The sequence below is a fragment of the Papio anubis genome, chromosome 16 (assembly GCF_008728515.1).
Source record: "Papio anubis isolate 15944 chromosome 16, Panubis1.0, whole genome shotgun sequence".
Classification (NCBI taxonomy): Eukaryota; Metazoa; Chordata; class Mammalia; order Primates; family Cercopithecidae; genus Papio; species Papio anubis.
The window spans coordinates 567,369-584,469 of record NC_044991.1 but is presented as its reverse complement, the minus strand read 5'-3'; the positions used below and the strand labels follow the sequence as shown (position 1 = coordinate 584,469).

Genomic DNA, 17,101 nt, shown 5'->3' with positions numbered 1-17,101 from the left:
GAAGAGCTTCGAGCCCAGGGAGGCTGAGTGAGGACCAAGGCACTCTCAGACCCCCGTGCAGGGAGGTGGGGTCGGGGAGGCAGCAGGCAGCTCCCTCTCAGTGAGTAGAGCCAGACAGTGTCAGGGGCACAGGCTGAGGGTGAGAGAGGGAGAAGCTAGGGGCTCCGAGGGAAGCCCCACCCTCCCTGACGGCCTGGAGACAGGTCGCCCTGGACAGTGTCCAGCGTCACAGTGGTCGTGAGGGTGACCATAGGAGGTGGTCTGTCAGCTCCACACGGAGCAAAGGCACAGCCGGCCATGCCTGTCACAACGTGTCATGAATGGTTTCATCGGCGTGTTTTAGTCTCTCACATACACAACGTCCTTTCATCATGAGATTAGTAAAACATGATTGATGAGACACTTTACAATTTTTTTGGTTGAAGTCTTCAAAATCCACGATAAATTTTACACTCAGAGCGTGTCAGGTTTCAGACTAGCCACTGTGCGGTGCCCGAGAGCCATGTATGGCTACTGGATTGGACAGCATAGATCTGAACAAGAGAGGGATTTTTTTTAATGTGTGTTGATGAGTCAAAGGTCAAGAGCTGAAGAGCCCGGCCTCACTGGGGTGCAGAGGGCTCTGTGGGGGCGGGGCGGGCACAGCATGGACCCTGCACCCTGGAGCTGATGTCCAGGTAGTGGGAGGAGGTGACCGGCTGGGGCAGGCCGCTCTCTCAGAGACGCTCTGTGCAGAAGCAGGGAGGGTGTTGCAGCCCAGCTGCAGAGGCCCCACAGGGTTAGCTGGCCACTGGGGGCGGCTGGAGCGGGGAGGGACACTTCAAAGGGTAAAGAAGTAGCAACGTCATCTAGCAAAAGTGACATTAAATAACTGCAATTAATACAGAATTCAAACCTAAATGCTTACATTCTAGGAAAGATACATAATGTTAATTTTTTTCAATAGCAGTGGGGACATGAGATGGGGAAATGGCAGTGTGCTGGTTGCTGCATCTTTCACTGGGAGGGTGCACGGTGTCACTTGTGAAATCCGTGTCTTGAGACCTGAAGTGAAAGGTGTCAGCTGGCCATGAGTGGATGCAGGACGTGCAGGACGTGTGGGGCCCAGCACTGCTGTGAGCAGTAGCCCACCCCGGCACAGCTCTGACCACAGGGTCTCGCCCCACAGTGGGACACCTGAGGCTCAGAGGTGATGGATTTCCCTAGCGTCTGGGGTTGGAGAGGGGAGATCCTGGACTCAGCAGTGAGAAGGGTGAACCTGGGCTTGGCAGTGAGAAGGGTGCGGGCCCACGGTGCCTCCTGTTGAGTGTTGGCATGGCTCCGGACACTCCCTGCCCCATACCTGCTTCCTCGGGCGTCAGGACCTGTTTCTGCCCCAACAGCATTTCCCCACTGAGGCCTCCTGACCACAGAGTAGAAGCTGCTGGGATGGGCGAGCCAGTGAACTCGGAGTGCCTGTTCCTCAGCTTGTGGCCCCAGGTGGGGCAGCCCCTCTGCCCTCCAGAAACAGATCATGAGCTGAACGAGCTCCTGCTCTTCGCTCAGTCCCACAGCCTTCCCATGCAAGAGCTCTGCAACTTCTCCTGTGGGGGCTGAGCCAGGGACTGGGCAGTAGCATCTGACGACTCCTTCCTGCAAAATCTCCACCCCCTCTGTCAGCAACGCTGTGGCCTCTCTGCCCCTGCACCTCCCTTGCCACACCTGGGCACATGGAGAAGGGAGAGCCGGACGGGCGCCCGCCAAGAGGGGCTGCTCTGTAACTGGGAACCTCACTGAGTTTGCAGCAGGGGCCAGAATTGTGGGGAGCCATTCTAGAGACCCCATTTTCTTAATAGTGCACAGATTGAGAAGTGGCTCCCAGGGCCTCAGCCTATTGGCATGGCAGGCCGGGCAGTGCCCAGCTGAGAATAGCTCACAAGGATGAGTCAAGAGGAAATGAGCGGATGGCAGGAGAGGCCACCATCTGTGGCTGCCTGCCTGGCCAGGCTTGTTCTCAGCACTTCACGGCGGCCAGCTCGGCTCTCACCCTAGCCGCCTCCTTAGGAATACGCGGGAGGTGGAGGCTCAGAGAGGGGAGATCAGGACTCAAACCTGGGCATTTTGATAATCACAGGAGTGAGATGCAGGTGGAGAGCAGGCCAGGAGCCTGCGGCGCCTCTCCTGTGAGCTGCCCCCAGGAAGCGCTCGTGTGTTGCCCCTCGCCCCCACTCCTTCTTCCCTCCACATCTCTAGAAATACAGACACTGCGTGCAGAGCACCGGGTGCTGATGTGGCTTAGCCAGCATATCCTGATGCCTGTGGCCTGTCCTTCCTCCAGCCGGGTGACACCCAGACCCCAGCTCCTACACACCCCTGGGCAACCCCGCTTGGCCCCATGGGTGCTGAGCGTGGCTTTGCCAGTGTGTCAGAGGCATCGATTGCTAAAACAATTTGGCAGAAATTACCATTTAGAACATCTTTGCTCTAGAGTTGGACACTTCACTCACGTGTTTGTGGACGAGGCCGGGCAGGCAAGTGAGCCGGAATGCCTCATTCCTTTGGGGCTGATGTCAGACGTCAGTGGCCAGGTAAGTCCCGACTACCGTGTGTGCGGCTTCCTCCTCACCCTGTTCTCCTGTAGGGATGGGGGCTGCGGTCCTCCCAGGAACAGTCACAGCCGTATGGGGTCAGGTGGAAGTGCCAAGGACCCTGAGGTGCTGGGGGCCATAGGTCTCTATTGTACTTTATTCCTTTTGGACAAGAAGTGAATGTCTTGACTCACTCATTTCTAAAACAGAGGTTAGGAGCCATTCTAGGTATTGGGGATGCAGCAGTAAAGTCAGGAATGTGGTCCTTGCTGTGGGTGAGCCAGCCGCACAGCGTCTGGAGGGGCGAACAGGGCCGGTGCTCCTGCATCTGACCCGCCTGTGCCTCTGGCTGCCCCGGCCTCCAGCTCTGTGCATCCTCTGTTGTCCGCTCTCACCTGTTTCCTCCCTGGGTGCTTCTGATGGTGGCGTGGGCGTCACCTTGAACTCCCCTGTTTCCCTCCCTGTGGCTCATCGAGGCAAGCTCATCCAGCGTCCAGCGCTGGACGTTTCAGGCTCCTCCTTGGCGCCCATCCTAGATGCCTGTCCCAGTCACCAGGCATGAGGTGGAGCATGAAGGTGGCACTGAGGGAGGGAGCAGGGATTGGTCCAGGCGGAGCAGTGGCGTCGGGCGGCCTCACCAGGTCAAGGCAACCATGGGCAAGAGGCCAGGGGCAGGTGAGATGACGGCCAGGGCCGGCCACACAGAAGCTTCCAGAAGATAGATGGCATCCTTGGGGCTCTTACCACTTTGAGAGATTCGCAGGAGAGAAAGCCAGGCTGCAGAAGCCAGGCAGGTGGCAGGACTTCGGGGAGAAGCGGGGAGAGATGGCTCCAAGCCCTGTCGGCATCCCCTGGTCTCCCAGCCCCTCCCGTCATCCCCTGCAGCCAGAGCAAGTGTGGGCTGGCCTTGCACGCGGCCCCACCCCCACCTGAGCCCGTGGGCGTGGCAACGGCCCCTCGGCCCCTCCCTGCGTGGGCTGAGACCGGCCTCCGTGTGCAGATTGTGCTGGCAGGAGACCCCATGCAGCTCGGCCCAGTCATTAAGTCCAGACTCGCCATGGCCTATGGTCTGAACGTGTCCTTGTTGGAACGGCTGATGTCTCGACCCGCGTACCAGAGGGATGAAAATGCTTTCGGTGCTTGTGGCGCACATAACCCCCTGTTGGTGAGTCACAGACTCCAGCGTGTTCCTGTCCCAGTTAAGCAGACACAGGCTCCGGGGCAGTTGAGCAGCTCGCCCCTCTGTCCACCCAAGTGATCTCTGTCCGTGGGCAGAGTGCAGGAGAGCACCCACCACAGCGCCTCCCCTGTCAGCAGAAACTGCAGCCTGGTGCTAATGGCTGAGACTCTGGGGTCAGATACAGTAAAATAAGTTAAAATCTGTGTTACTCTGTGAACATAAGAAAAGCAGGAAGTCACTTTTGTGACTTAAAAAGTCTGCCCTAGAGTGACTACAGGCAGTGTCTCCTCAGTGGTCTCCGACCCCAAGGTCCCACTGAAGTGCAGGTTCTGGGCTCTCAGCCAACCTTGTACCAAATTCTGAGGGATGGGCTTTGGGATTTGCATCTTTGGAGCCCCCAGCACACTGAGCTTGGGCCTCCAGGGCCCATCATTAAACAGTGAACCAAGTAGCCTCAGTTTTTAAGCCCCTGTAGCCCACAGAAGAACAGTCTCCATCTGATTCCCATTGCCAGTATTAACATCAATAGAAAATGACGGGCAGTTACTGTGGGCAGACTTTCAGGGAAAAGGACTGGACCCCATTCCTGGTTGTCAAGGATGTGGGGCAGGTGGGGGTCTTCAGGCCAAGGAAGGTCTCATGAGGGACCACTCGCAAGACAGGCACCGGCTGTGCCAGGGGCCATGAAACTGCCCCCAGGAAGATGGCCAGCTGCAATCAGCTGCTGGGCCTAAAGGGTGCCTGAGAGCTCTGCTGCGCCTGATAGGTTCGCCTCATTCTCCAGTGCCGCTGCACCCCTCCACGTGCTAGCTACTTTGCTGGAGGTGTGGGTGCAGGTGACGTGGCTGCAGCAGGGGAGACCAGCATGCTGCTGTCACCACCGTCCCCACCACACAGCCTTCAGGGCAGGTGCATGTGGCACACAGCCACAGGTACAGACAGACCCTGCCACACAGGAGGTGAAGGCCTTGTCCTGTGCAGGGCCTGGTCAGTGTCCTGCACCCTCCAACCAGAGCGGCTGCCACAGTGACCCCAGGGGGCGGCATGCTTTCTTTCTTTTCCCCAGCAGCTGCCCGGCTCCAGTTAAGGCAGAGGTGCCATGACTCTAGATCGCATTTGGAGTTTGGAGTAGCACGTTGGAGGGTGGACACATTCTAGTTAGGCTTGACAGAGGCGGGAGGAGTCATGGGGCCAATAATGGTGCTCTCGTGCCAGTATCACCTGGCGAGTAACTGACAGCACCACAGGAACTCAGGTTTTCACCAACACGGGCTTTGTTACTCATCCCAAGGAGGGAGAGCCCTGGGTGTGTTCTCCCCAGCAGTGTCTTCCCAAGGGACAGTCAGTGACAGGAGGGCAGAGGGTGCAGCATTGCATGCAGAGGACGGCTCCCCATGGCACAGACGCAGCAAGTCCTCATGCCAACACGTGGGTCATGTGTGATGAGCAGTGTCGAGACTGAGCATTACTCTGACTGGTTGAACTCCTGTAGTCCCTGGAGACCTTCCCTGGCTGCCTACACCAGCACCAGGGGAAGAGTGTCTGCCCTGAGTGAGCTTCCCGAGCAAGTTGGAGGCAGACAGTAAATGTGTCCCATGTACTGGTGACATCACAGTCACCCTCGGCCGCATCAGTGAAGTCACAGCCAGGCCTGCCCAGGACTGGCCATGCCCCCACAGTCACAGTGTCTATACTCTCCTGGCCCAGGGGCCCAGGAGCTCTTCCTTCCCTGTGGCCAGCGGAGGCAGGGCTGCGTGGGCCAGCAAGACACTGTTTGCAGGGTGAAGCTCTCAGCACACGAGGGAAGCGTCCATCTGCCCTCCTCCCCGCTGCCGGGTTCCAGGTGGCAGGAACCCTTTGAGAGGCCCCTCAGCCCCACCCAGACCCAGGAGAGGAACATCTTCCTGATGTTCTCATTTTTCTATTCAGATGGACCCTTGGCTTCACCACCATCCAAGGGCTTGGTCTGGGGGCAGGTGACACACAGGGGCACAGGGGCAGAGTCGGGCTTGGAAGTCAGGCGGGCCTCACGTTTGCCGTGCAGAGCCGCTTTTCCTTTGACAGAAACTGTGCCAGGTGCCACCTTCCCCTTGTGACCCATCACCCTCTCCTTGTAGGTCACAAAGCTGGTGAAGAACTACCGGTCCCACGAGGCCCTGCTGACCCTGCCCTCACGGCTGTTCTACCACAGGGAACTCGAGGTCTGTGCGGACCCTACAGTGGTGACCTCTTTGCTGGGCTGGGAGAAGTTGCCTAAGAAAGGCTTCCCTCTCATCTTCCATGGTGTGCGGGTGAGTTGTGTCTTGAACCCGGAGGTGACCATGTCGGGTAAGGACAGTGTGGCAGGAGGTCCTTCCTCCCAGGTGAGGCTCTTGTCACCTGCTTGTGGCGGGGCAGATGCTCCGCTGGTCACTGGAGAGTGAAAAGCCATCAGGGGCTTGTGTCCCCCAAGATGGATGCCGACTTCTCCTGCCAGATGAGTTGTGCCTGGTACCAAGGGGACATCATGGGCACCACTCTCAGGTGGTCACAGCAGATAAGCACTGGGCTCCAAGAGAAGCAAAGCTACCCAGTGAGCTCTGGGGGGCCTGGAGAAGCTTGCAGGGCTGTGTGACGGGATACCCCGGGGCCGCAGGAAGCTCCCGGAGGCCGCCGCCGCCTCCCTCCTGGTGCTTCCCTCGAGGGTTGGAGCTGTCAGGAGAGAGCTGGGCAGGGAAGGCAGCAGCCGCAAGCCCGAGCCCTGTGCCTGGGGCCTGAGGAGTGACGGGCCACCACCCCCTCTCTGAGGCCTCATGGAGGGACAGAGTTAGATGCTGAGTGGCCAAGCAAAATTACAAGCATTCACTAAAATGAGATAGTTTGTATTAGGAATTTAGTTAGCAGCAAAAATCAAGTTTTGCATTAACCCCCTCCCCCAGAGGAAGGGGCATTCACGGTATCTGCAGTGAGGGCTGCACCCGGGCCACAGGGGGACCCTGGTGCAGGTGCCCCTTCCATGCCATGGGCCCCGGAGGACAGGGGTCCAGGCTACACCACTCGGCTGCCTCGGGGCCTCTGCATTCCATGCCCCACCCAGCCATGGCCCCCAGTTGCTCTTCGTAAGTTCCTGAGGGAGAAAATCTATCTGTGACCTGTCCAAAGCAGTGGGGTGGGACGTGTGTGTGGTGGCTGCGGGGTGCTCACATCTGGAAGGGAGGGAGTCCTGAGGGGCTCTGCAGTGAGCCGGACACCTCAAGACATGGTGCTCTCTGAGGCAGGTCCCTCCCCAGCAGTGGTCTCCCACCATCTGTCCTCCTAGCTCTGCCCATCCTCAGAAGCTTTCCTGGGTATCAGGAAAACACACTAGTGGCCAGGCACAGGGGCTCGCCTGTAACCCCAGCACTTCGGGAGGCTGAGCCAGGAGGATTGCTTGAGCCTAGGAGTTCAAGATTAGCCTGGGCAACATAGTGAAACTGCCATCTCTTTTAAAAAAAAAAAAAAAAAAAAAATTTTTTTTTTTTAATTAGCTGCACATGACGGCATGTGCCTTTGGTCTCAGCTACTTGGGAGGCTGAGGCAGGAGGATGGCTTGAGCCCAGGAGATTGAGGCTGCAGTGAGCTATGATTGCACCACAGTACCCCAGCCCAGGGGACAGAGTGAGACCCTGACTCTTAAAAACTATATAACTAAATAAAAATAAATGCATGGAGGCTGTCACTCAGCAGCTCTGTGTCCTGACCTAGGATCTGTCACCGGGTAGGCCATGGTGGAAAAGAGGAGTGAAGCCTCTCATTCTCATTGTGCTTCTCATCAAATTATCCTTGGGTTTCTTTTTTTTTTTTTTTTTTTTGAGACGGAGTCTCGCTCTGTCACCGAAGCTGGAGTGCAGTGGCCGGATCTCAGCTCACTGCAAGCTCCACCTCCCGGGTTCACACCATTCTCCTGCCTCAGCCTCCCCAGTAGCTGGGACTATAGGCGCCCGCCACCTCGCCCGGCTAATTTTTTGTATTTTTTAGTAGAGACGGAGTTTCACCGTGTTAGCCAGGATGGTCTTGATCTCCTGACCTCGTGATCCGCCCGTCTCGGCCTCCCAAAGTGCTGGGATTACAGGCTTGAGCCACCGCGCCCGGCCTATCCTTGGGTTTCTAATCGTTCTTGTCTTACGAATTTTAACTGCTATGTTTCATGCATACAATTTATCATTGCTTTATCTTCCTCCTTATGTAATACTCTTCCATACCGTCCTGTGTGTGAGTGTTAAATTTCACCTCGTAATATTAACATTGCCATTTTTTTATTTTTACATGGTATGTCTTTGCCCTCTGTTTTCATTTTTTATTGTATTTCTTAGGAGCGGCTAGGTTTTTATATTTAATCCATTTTGGGAGTCAGTTTGCTTTTAGAGACATAAATCAGTCCAGTCTATAGTGATTTCACATTATTTCTTCTTTACCTTTCTTAGTTATTTATTTTATTTCCTGATTCTTTCTAGTTGATTGGTTGCTATTCATTGAACTGTTTCTCAGTTTAGAAGTTTCTGCTATAAGTTTCCATCCCATTAATCTTTTAAGTTTCTTCAGTCATTTATTATTTACAATAAATGAGTAAGTTACATGGTTTAACAACAACAACAAAATTAATTCTTACTGCTTTATCTGGTGGTCACTTTTTTGGGTTTTGTTTTGTGGGGGTTTTTTTTGTTTTGGTTTTTTTTTTGTTTTGGTTTTTTTTTTTTTTGGTTTTATTTTTGAGACAGAGTTTTGCTCTTTCACCCCAGCTGGAGTGCGGTGGCGCAATCTCGGTTCACTGCAGCCTCCGCCTTCCATGTTCAAGCAATTCTCATGCCTCAGCCTCCCAAGTAACTGGGACTACAGGTGCCTGCCACCACATCCAGCTAATTTTTGTATTTTTACTGCTTTATCTGGCAGTCACTTTTTGGGTTTTTTGTTTGTTCATTTAGTTTTGTTTTGAGACAGGGTTTCACTCTGTCGCCCTGGCTGGAGTGCAGTGGCGCAATTTTGGCTCACTGCAACCTCTGCCTGCCAGGTTCAATCAATTCTCATGCCTCAGACTCCCAAGTATCTGGGACTACAGGTGCCGGCCACCACATCCGGCTAATTTTTGTAATTTTAGTAGAGGGAGTTTCAGCATGTTGGCCTGGCTGGTCTCAAACTCCTGACCTCAAGTGATCTGCACGCCTTGGCCTCCCAAAGTGCTGGGATTACAGGCGTGAGCCACCGCACCCAGCCTGGTGGTCACTTTTTTAAATTGTAGGGCTGGACGTGGCTCACATCTATAACCTCTGCACTTTGGGAGGCCAAGGCAGGCAGATTGCTTGAGCCCAGGAGTTCAAGAACAGCCTGGACAACATAGCAAGACCCTATCTCTACAAAGGATACAAAAACTATCCGGGCATGGTGGTGCACACTTGTAGTCCCAGCTACTCAGGAGGCTGAGGTTTCAGTGAACTGTGATCATGCCCTGGCACTTTAGTCTGAGCGACGGAGTGAAACCCTGTCTCATTCATTCATAAATAAATTTACACATAATATAAAATTTGTCATGTTAAAAACTTTTTTTTTTTTTTTTTTTGAGACAGTCATCTCACTCTGTCACCCAGGCTGGAGTATAGTGGCGTGATCTCAGCTGACTGCAACCTCTGCATCCCAGGTTCAAGCAATTCTCATGCCTCAGCCTCCCGAGCAGCTGGGACTACAGGCGTGCCCTACCATGCCCAGCTAATTTTTGTGTTTTTAGTAGAGATGGAGTTTCACCATATTAACCAGGCTGGTCTCGAACTCTTGACTTCAAATGATCTGTCCACCTCGGCCTCCCAGAGTGCTGGGATTACAGGCGTGAGCCACCACCCCCAGCCTCCATTTTTAAGTGTAAAGTTTAATAGTGTTAAGTATATTCACATTGTTTTGCAGCCTGCAGAACTTTTTTTTTTTTTTTTTTTTTTTTTTTGAGACGGAGTCTCGCTCTGCTGCCCAGGCTGGAGTGCAGTGGCCGGATCTCAGCTCACTGCAAGCTCCGCCTCCCGGGTTCACGCCATTCTCCTGCCTCAGCCTCCCAAGTAGCTGGGACTACAGGCGCCCGCCACCTCGCCTGGCTAGTTTTTTGTATTTTTTAGTAGAGACGGGGTTTCACCATGTTAGCCAGGATGGTCTCGATCTCCTGACCTCGTGATCCGCCCGTCTCGGCCTCCCAAAGTGCTGGGATTACAGGCTTGAGCCACCGCGCCCGGCCAGTCTGCAGAACTTTTATCTTGCAGTATTAAAATTCTGTACCCGGCCGGGTGCAGTGGCTCACGCCTGTAATCCCAGCACTTTGAGAGGCCAAGGCGGGTGGATCACGAGGTCAGGAGATCGAGACCATCCTGGCTAACATGGTGAAACCCCATCTCTATTAAAAATACAAAAAAATTAGCCGGGCGTGGTGGCAGGCGCCTGTAGTCCCAGCTACTCGGGAGGCTGAGGCAGGAGAATGGCGTGAACCCGGGAGGCAGAGCTTGCAGTGAGCCGAGATTGTGCCACTGCACTCCAGCCTGGGCAACAGAGCGAGATTCCGTCTCAAAAAAAAAAAAAAAAAATTCTGTACCCATGAAACAGTAACTTTCTTCCCTGCAGCCCCTAGCAGCCACCGTTCTACTTTCTGACTGTATGAATTCAGCTGTTCTAGGTACTTCATATGAGTGGAATTAATCATGGAGTGTTTGTCCTGTGACTGGCTTATTGCACTGAGCATCCTGTCCTCGAGGTTCATCCATGTTGTAGTGTGTGTTAGAATTTCCTCCCTTTTGGGGGCTGAGTAACATTGTATTGTGTGTATACACCACACTTGGCTTATCAGTTCATCTATCAGTGGACACTTGGGCTGCAGATATTTGACTGTTGTGAGTAGTGCTGCTATAACAGGTGTACAAATATCTATTTGAGACCCTGCTTTCAGTCCTCATGGGTATATACCCAGAAGTGGAATTGTTGGTAATTCTAGTCTTAATTTTTTGAGAAACCATCATCTTGCTTTCCACAGTAACTGCAGCATTCCACACCCCACCAAGAGTGCCACAGGGTTTGTTTCCCCACGTCCTCACCACCACTTATTTTCTGGGTTGTTTTATAGTAGCCATCTTAGTGGGAGTGAGGTATAGCTCACTGTAGTTTTGATTTGCATTTCCTCAACGATTTGTGGCCTTGAGCAGCTTTTCATGCACCTGTTGGCCATTTGTATGTCTCCTTTGGAGAATTCAGGTCCTTCGCCCATATTTAATTGGGTCGCCTTTTGTCAGTGAGTTTAAGACTTCCTTATAGTTTTGGATATTAATTTCTTCTATACTATTTGCAAAGGTTTTCTCCCCCTCCGCAGATTATCTTTTCATGTTGTTGATTGCATCCTTTGATGCCCAGACATTTTCCATTTGGATGTAGTCCAGTGTATCCCTTTTAGTTATTGCCAGTGGCTTTGGTGTCGTATCCAAGAAATCATTGCCAAACTCAGTGTTGTGGGGTTTTTTCCCTGTTTTCCTTCAAGAATTTTATGGATTTAGGTCTTAGGTTTAGATCTTCCATCTACTTTTGAGTTTACATTTCCAGGTGGTGTCAGGTGAGGGTCCGTCTTCATCCTTTTCATGTGGCTCTCTAGTGTTTCCAGCAGCATTGTTTGAAAAACTGTCCTGGCACCCTTGTCAAAAGTCATCTGGCCATAGGCCGTATACACAAGGGTTTATTTCTAGGTTCTCCATTCTACCCTGTTGATCTATATGTCTGTCTTTTATGTCAGTATATCTCATCAATGTTTTCTAAGGAAGAGTATTTTCAAGATGAACAGTAGCTATGTCAAAGGTCTAATATCAAAAAAAAAAAAAAAAAGAAGAAGAAGATGAGCCAGCCAGCCCTCCACTCTGGGGCTCAGACCCGAGTGGTGGACTCGTGTGACCATCCTCCTCTGCAGCGTTTCGCATGGCTGTGAGCCATGTCATCATCATTTAACATGTGCCATCTGCCCTGCTCCCATGTAAGTTGTGTGTGAGAGCAGGGATTCGTTCTGTCATATTCAGTGTGTATTCCCAGCACCAACTTCAGCTCCTGGATTGCAGCCTTCTGGCAAATATTCATGGAGTGAAGGAGGTTTTCCCTCTTCATCAACCCAGGGCAGCGAGGCACGGGAGGGAAAAAGCCCATCGTGGTTCAACCCGGCCGAGGCCGTCCAGGTCCTGCGCTACTGCTGCCTCCTGGCCCAGAGTATCTCCAGTCAGGTGTCTGCCAGCGACATTGGCGTCATCACGCCCTACCGGAAGCAGGTACGCCCTACCCAGGTACGCCTGGCTCTGTGAGGTCCCTGCAGCCCCACAGAGGCAGAAACAAGCTTCTTTGAGCAGCAACAGGTTTTTAAAGGAGCAGGACCGCACTTGAATGTCATTCAGCACGAGAGGTCAGCCGGCTGCCATCCACGCGCCAGTTCCAGGCTTTTCTATGGCCGGAGCCTAGAACAGTTTTTACATTTCTAAATGGTTACATTTATATGTCCCTTGATATTTGGCCCTTTGGGAAAACATTTGCCAGCCCCCAGCTCTAACCCAGTATTTCTCAAAGGGGGCGACTTTGGTTATATTTGAATGGGACACTTCTCATTTCCTGTGACTGCGGTGTGATTATAGGGGAGTTAGTGGCCCCGGAGGCCCAGGGACTGGTCCCAGGAAGCATCTCCACACGTTCACAGTGGCCCTGGAGCTCTGGTGGGGACGCGGGTGGCTCCCATGCCGAACACTTTCATGAAGTATGTGTCCCTGTGGCGTTCACACCACCAAGCAGAGCTTGGAAAGAACCCCCAAAATGCAGAAGAAAAGGTGGGTCCCCTAGGCCGTCACAGTAACAGATCAGCTGTACCACGGGCGTGCCCACCGCAGGGCCCTTCACAGGTGTTATGTTTCCTTTTGTCTGACCTCGGGGCCTCAAGAGGTGAGTGCTTAGCTCTCCCAGAGGTACAGAGTAATGAAGGCTTGTGGAGACAAGTAAGTTGCCAGACATCACACAGCCAGTGTCCTGGTGTCAACCTCAGCTTGTAGGTGCCGTCCTGCTGAGACACACACCTCAGCTCTAAGCAGCAGACACGCATCTCATTTCTCCTGAAGGACTTCCTCCATCCTTGATGTGTGCTTGTGGGGAGGGAGGATTTTCCACATGAAACTTGGCTTTCCTAATAAGCATTATCCCCCGTCCCCAGTTTAACTAAAACTGGAATTTGTCTTCTAATCAATTCAGATTGGAAGAAAACAATAAAGAATTAAAAAACAATATTGCACATTGGCCAATATTTGGTTCACGCTGTGATGTGTAAAGAAATGGATATGTACAGGCCGGGGGCAGTGGCTCACGCCTGTAATCTCAACACTTAGGGAGGCTGAGGTAGGTGGATCACAAGGTCAGGAGTTCAAGACCAGCCAGGCCAACATGGTGAAACCCTGTCTCTATTAAAAAATACAAAAAATTAGCCGGGTGTGGTGGCAGGCGCCCGTAATCCCAGCTACTCAGGAGGCTGAGGCAGGAGAATTGCTTGAACCAAGGAGGTGGAGGTTGCAGTGAACGGAGATCACGCCACTGCACTCCAGCCTGGGTGACAGTAAGACTCCGTCTCAAAAAAAAAAAAAGAAGGCCGGGCACGGTGGCTCAAGCCTGTAATCCCAGCACTTTGGGAGGCTGAGACGGGCGGATCACGAGGTCAGGAGAGATCGAGACCATCCGAAGCAATATGGTGAAACCCCGCTCTACTAAAAATACAAAACCCAGTCGGCGTGGGTGGAGCGGGAGCCAGAACCGAAGCACTGAGGCTGAGGCGAGAATGGGTGAACCTCGGAGGTGGGAGCTTGCAGTGAGCCAAGATCGTGGCCACTGCACTCCAGCCTGGCGACAGAGCCGCAGACTCCGTCTCAAAAAAAAAAAGAAGGCCGTGGGCGTAGGCTCAAGCCTGTAATCCCAGCACTTTGGGAGGCTGGAGACGGGCGTGGACACGAGGTCAGGAGATCGAGACCATCCTGGCTAACACATGGTGAAACCCCGCCTCTACCAAAAAATACAAAAACCACAGGCAAGGTGGTGGGCCTGTAGTCCCAGCTACTTGGGAGGCTGAGGCAGGAGAATGGTGTGGAACCCGGGAGGCGGAGCTTGCAGCAGCTTGAGATCTGGCCACTGCACTCCAGCCTGGGTAACACAGAGCGACTCATCTCAAAGAAAAAGAAAATGGATTCTCAGACAGTGTTATCTTTAGTCTTTCTTTTAATCTGTTCTCAAGGTGGAGAAAATCAGAATTCTTTTGCGTAATGTTGATCTGATGGATATAAAGGTTGGATCAGTAGAGGAGTTTCAAGGACAAGAGTATCTGGTCATCATCATTTCGACCGTAGGTATCCCTGTTCTCCGTGGGGTTGGCCAGTCAGGCGCTTGCTGCCTTGGGGGTTTTGGTGGCTTCAGATCTAAAGGGGCGGAGGCCGATTCCCAGCACAGAGAAGCAGCTGCAGGCAGAGACTCCCTAGGCCCAGGAGCCATCATGAGCCGTGGCTGTGGGAAAGTCTTTGAAAACAATACTCAAAAGACTAAGACAGGAAAGTAAAGAGAAGGGACCCAGGAAGACATGGTGAATGCCTTGGAGAAGGAGGGACACGAAGTTGGAAGAACAGGCAGCTGAGGAGCAGAGAGTGGGAGGGCAGGTACCAACAGGAGAGCCCCTAAGACCCCGCCATCCAGACAGCCACAAGCGTGAGGGCTCCCTGTCTGCAGATGGAGTCCGATGAGTCCCACCCCTTTCTGCTGCCCCTCCTCCTCCCCCTCCTCCTCCCCCTCCTCCTCCCCCTCCTCCTCCTGTTTCTTTTTGAACCAAAAAGGATGTCGTTCTGCTTTTTAACATTCTAAATGTTTTCATATGTCAAGAGTTTCTCTTCATGCCCCCCAAAAATTTAAAACGCCATTTTTTTTTAAATTCATTTCTGTGTGCTTTTAGGTACGGTCAAATGAAGATAGATTTGAAGATGATCGATATTTTTTGGGTTTCTTGTCCAACTCAAAAAGATTTAATGTTGCAATCACCAGACCCAAAGCTTTGCTGATAGTGCTGGGAAACCCCCATGTTCTCGTTCGAGTGAGTTTTCAGGCACTGGGTGGGCTGTGATCACTTAAGGAGGGAGGGTCCGGGCCAGACGTGGTGGCTCACACCAGTAATCCCAGCACTTTGGGAGGCCAAGGCGGGTGGATCACAAAGTCAGGAGATCGAGACCATCCTGGCTAACACGGTGAAACCCCATCTCTACTAAAAAATAGAAAAAAACTAGCCGGGCGAGGTGGCGGGCGCCTGTAGTCCCAGCTACTCGGGAGGCTGAGGTAGGAGAATGGCGTGAACCCAGGAGGCAGAGCTTGCAGTGAGCCGAGATCGCACCACTGCACTCCAACTTGGGCGACAGAGCGAGACTCCATCTCAAAAGAAAAGAAAAGGAGGGAGGGTCCAGGTCACTGGGGATGAGACGCACGTGGCACCAGGAGACATGGGGCCTTCACGTGCTCTCATGCCAGGCTAATTGTTATTGCCAACAGGACCCCTGTTTTGGTGCTTTGCTGGAATACAGTATTACAAATGGTGTTTACATGGGATGCGATTTACCTCCTGAACTGCAGTCTCTGCAAAAGTGAGCACTTCTGCTGTCTTCCTCAAGGACAGGCTGGCTCTAGAACATGCTCTAGCCTGCTCTCCCCTGCTCCCCTCACCCCCACCCACATGCCCCCCAACCCGCTGCAGCCTTAGTCCTCCGCCAGCCACCTTCCTCAGCTTATCCTAGGCTTCAGCAGTCACCGTTTCCTGGACATTCGGGGTCATGTCACCTGTCTTGCATAGGCTAACAGGGTAAACTAAGTCCCCTTGTAAAACCCACAGTGGGAAAAGAGTGCAGCTCCCAGCCTGCTGTGGGAGCCTGACTCACTGGCCATCCGCTTCTCCTCTGTCTGCAGCTGTGGCGACGGGGTGGCAGACCCCTCCTACCCAGTGGTGCCAGAATCTACAGGACCAGAGAAGCATCAGGAGCCCAACTGATCTGCAGTGGCTGACAGCAGCGAAACCATGTGTTCGGCCTGGCCACGATGCTGTTTCCATCTACTCCGTGGCTCCTGTGGCCTGCCCTTGTCTCACAGCCAGGCGGGGCTGTGTGTGGGTGTGGGGCTGCCAGGTTGAACCCAGCTGCTGCTGCCCTGACTTTGGCATATGCCAGCCTGTTCCTGCCACGGGGCAGTCACTGCCACCCACCCTGAAATAAACCCTCGAGTGACCCCCAGCAGCCTTTCCACCTCGAGATGTGTGCCCATGTCAGTGATGACCAGGGTTTCATGTGGCCTCTCACCCCTGCTAGCACAGGTTTTGGAGATGGCTTGCTGTCCACTTCACCTGAACTAGCCGTGTGCCAGGCTCCAGGCAAGGCTGCCAGCTCCACTCAGCAGAGCGCCAGGGCCATGGACCAGGCATGTAGAGCCCACAGGGCCTGAGGCTTTACATGGGGCCAGGGTTGTGGGGGTGGCAGTCAGGCCTGCCCTAGGCCCGGTGCTTCTGGGAGTTTGCAGCTGGGTGGGTTCCTGGGTGCAGGCCTGCACCCTAGGGGTACTGAGTTTAGGGCTCCTTAGAACACATCTCTGGGCCAGAAATAAAACACGTGGAGACGGGCGACGCATCTCAGGCCAGGAGGAGCAGAGAAGTGGCAGGAAGAACACTTGGGGTGAGCCCCGCACTGTCCTCAGCCTGGTAGGCTGAGGACAACCTCCCAGGTAGACCCAGGCAGAGCCCCCATGCACGGAGGCTGCTGTGCCCAGCGCTCCTGCAGCCAGCATTTGCTGGACTCCCGCTGCAGAGCAGAAGTCCTGGGGCAAGAACCTCTCCATCCTGTCAACCCCAAATCGAAGGGACGCCCCCCAGGGAGGCTGGGGACTTTTCTGACCCAGGTGAGGGGAGCAGTGGGGTCAGCGCTGACACTGAGAGGCCGCCTCTCTGGGCTCAGTGACCTGGATGTCCTGGCAGGTGGGAGAGAGGCAAGAAGCAGGCGTGGGGTCCACACCTGAGGGAGTGCTCTTGGGCAGAGACGTGGGGAGCCACTATTGAGGCTGGGCAGGTGTCAGCTGGGGGACACCTCAGCAATGATCTGGCGTGTGTCCGGCGTGGCAGGAGACCAGGAAGGGTCATTCTATAAAGGACTCGGGGCACCTGTTCGCTGGTGCAAGAGTGGCAGGGAAGCTGTCAGGTGACAGGGAGGGAGGGGAAGAGAAGGACGTCAGTGAGGAGGCTGCCCTGGAGGGGCCCAGGCTATGGGGAAGGCAGCACTGCTCAGCCACCCACACATCCCTGCAA

At 53.8% G+C, this 17,101-nt stretch overlaps 1 protein-coding gene across 5 annotated transcripts in view; it reads left to right on the top strand.

Annotated features, from left to right (window-relative positions):
- Nucleotides 1-16,040, top strand: part of MOV10L1 (Mov10 like RISC complex RNA helicase 1) — a 72,401-nt gene extending 56,361 nt beyond the window's left edge. For 2 of the 5 annotated variants that reach the window (XM_009217548.2, XM_003905733.3), the window contains exons 20-27: nt 2,468-2,567; nt 3,568-3,732; nt 5,865-6,038; nt 11,880-12,029; nt 14,018-14,125; nt 14,723-14,860; nt 15,310-15,401; nt 15,721-16,040. In XM_009217548.2, coding sequence (XP_009215812.2) covers nt 2,468-2,567; nt 3,568-3,732; nt 5,865-6,038; nt 11,880-12,029; nt 14,018-14,125; nt 14,723-14,860; nt 15,310-15,401; nt 15,721-15,802 — 1,009 coding nt within the window. In that variant the 3' untranslated portion in view covers nt 15,803-16,040. The remainder of the gene's footprint in view (nt 1-2,467; nt 2,568-3,567; nt 3,733-5,864; nt 6,039-11,879; nt 12,030-14,017; nt 14,126-14,722; nt 14,861-15,309; nt 15,402-15,720) is intronic. The other 3 variants (XM_009217551.2, XM_009217550.2, XM_009217549.2) reach the window with 3 other exon arrangements.
- The last annotated feature ends 1,061 nt before the right edge of the window (nt 16,041-17,101 follow it).